This window comes from Sinocyclocheilus rhinocerous, unplaced genomic scaffold, assembly GCF_001515625.1.
Source record: "Sinocyclocheilus rhinocerous isolate Xijiao unplaced genomic scaffold, SAMN03320098_v1.1 scaffold2852, whole genome shotgun sequence".
Classification (NCBI taxonomy): domain Eukaryota; kingdom Metazoa; phylum Chordata; class Actinopteri; order Cypriniformes; family Cyprinidae; genus Sinocyclocheilus; species Sinocyclocheilus rhinocerous.
The window spans coordinates 104,346-105,978 of record NW_015646497.1 but is presented as its reverse complement, the minus strand read 5'-3'; the positions used below and the strand labels follow the sequence as shown (position 1 = coordinate 105,978).

The following is a 1,633-nucleotide window of genomic DNA, read 5'->3' as shown; positions in this document are numbered from 1 at the left end:
TCCCTTGGTGACGTGGCAAAGGGATCTCATTATAATATTACCACCCCTTAATCTGTAAACTTCCACTCAAGGCACCACCATTTTGATATTGCAAGCGACAACGGTGTACCAGCTCTAATGCCATAGCGAAAGTTTCAGCAAAAAATTTTTTTTTACAGTATAAACTGATAATCAGAAACAAAACAGATGTTTTTAGCAGGTACGAGCTGTGAAGGCGCAGCTCTATTCTGGAAAAGGGGGAGGGGAGCAGCAGCTAATTTGCATTTAAAGACAGGCCCAGCGACTTAAGACTGGTTTTGTGCTCCAGGGTCACATATGAGCTTTTAACTGAATTTGTCAATTACAGGTGTTCTATTTTTAGTGAGTTTTCTACATATTTATTGTGGGTCTTTCCGCAGGACATTATCTTACTCCTCCACTGTAGTGCACAGGTCAGCCTCTGTTTTACTAAGCTTGTCCCGCAGTCTGCTGCACTCGGCTTGACTCTGGTCCATCTCTCTCCTCAAGTCTTTCATTCCTGCTCCAGCCTTCAGCTGAGTCTCACTCAGATCACTGCGCTTCTGCAGGGAGAGATATAATAAGAAATGACAGTAAGGACATGAAATGACGGTAACCTTACTGAACCTTCAAAATCATTGACTGTTTGAGACACTGGGCATCTTTTTTTGGATTTAAGGCCCAGTCTTTATAATAAGCCAGTAATTGGTTAATATGATTATTGATCTTAAGGGGTGATAGGAGTGGGATTTTCTGTCAACACGGAAGCTTCTATCAGACTGACCAAACAGACAGAGCAGGGGTCCATGGTACAGTTGACGAGTTAAAGCTGCAGAGGTGTTAGTGGTAGGGCTGTGAATCGATTCGATTCACAGGTTTTCGATTCAAGAACGATTTTTCGATTCGATTCAAGAACGATTTTTGCAAAGTTAGAACGATTCAATTAGATTCGATTCACAATTAAATTCGATTCGATTATAACGATTTGATTCTGCATTCTTTAAGTGCATTCACAGGATTATTTAAATGCTTCCCCTAAATTCTTTAAATGCTTAGTCAGGGGGGAAATTACACAGCAGCCTTTATGGTTACAGAACCATAGGTTAGGAAAAAAAAAAAAAAAACACTTTTGTCCATTGTTAGATGCTAGTTTAATGATGCTATGGCATGACATGGCATATGTAGAAATTTATGTAAGCCAAGATTTAAAAGAAGAGCTTTAAATGTATTATGTATAGGCTAACATTTTGTCACACCAGGGGTGTAGCCATCATTAGAAGTGACAGAAATGTCAAATACAATAATTGTATGTATGCATGCATGTATGTATTATTATAATTTTTTTTTTTACAAGGAATTCTTTTCTTATCTCTTACTTTGAATTTGCTATAAGTAATAAGCAAATACACTGCTGGACAATAATCAATCATTTGTAATCTATAATTTTTTTCCTAATGGCAATTTTATGATTGTTTTATATACTGGAGACACCAATTAATGGAGTCTCCATTAATTCGTGCTTGTAGTAATTTAATGTGTATATATTTTGAAAGCATTGAATCGCTATAGAAATCGCGATTCATTCGATTCTTAGCGTTTTAAATCAATTACTGTCCGAAATCGACGATTCACGATT

General features: G+C 37.1%; 1 protein-coding gene across 2 annotated transcripts in view; it reads right to left on the bottom strand.

The window, feature by feature from the left end:
* The window catches only part of LOC107707906 (cingulin-like protein 1), a 32,666-nt gene that overhangs the window by 21,902 nt on the left and 9,131 nt on the right, over window positions 1-1,633 (bottom strand). For both annotated transcript variants that reach the window (XM_016512020.1, XM_016512022.1), the window contains exon 6: window positions 412-560. In XM_016512020.1, coding sequence (XP_016367506.1) covers window positions 412-560 — 149 coding nt within the window. The remainder of the gene's footprint in view (window positions 1-411; window positions 561-1,633) is intronic.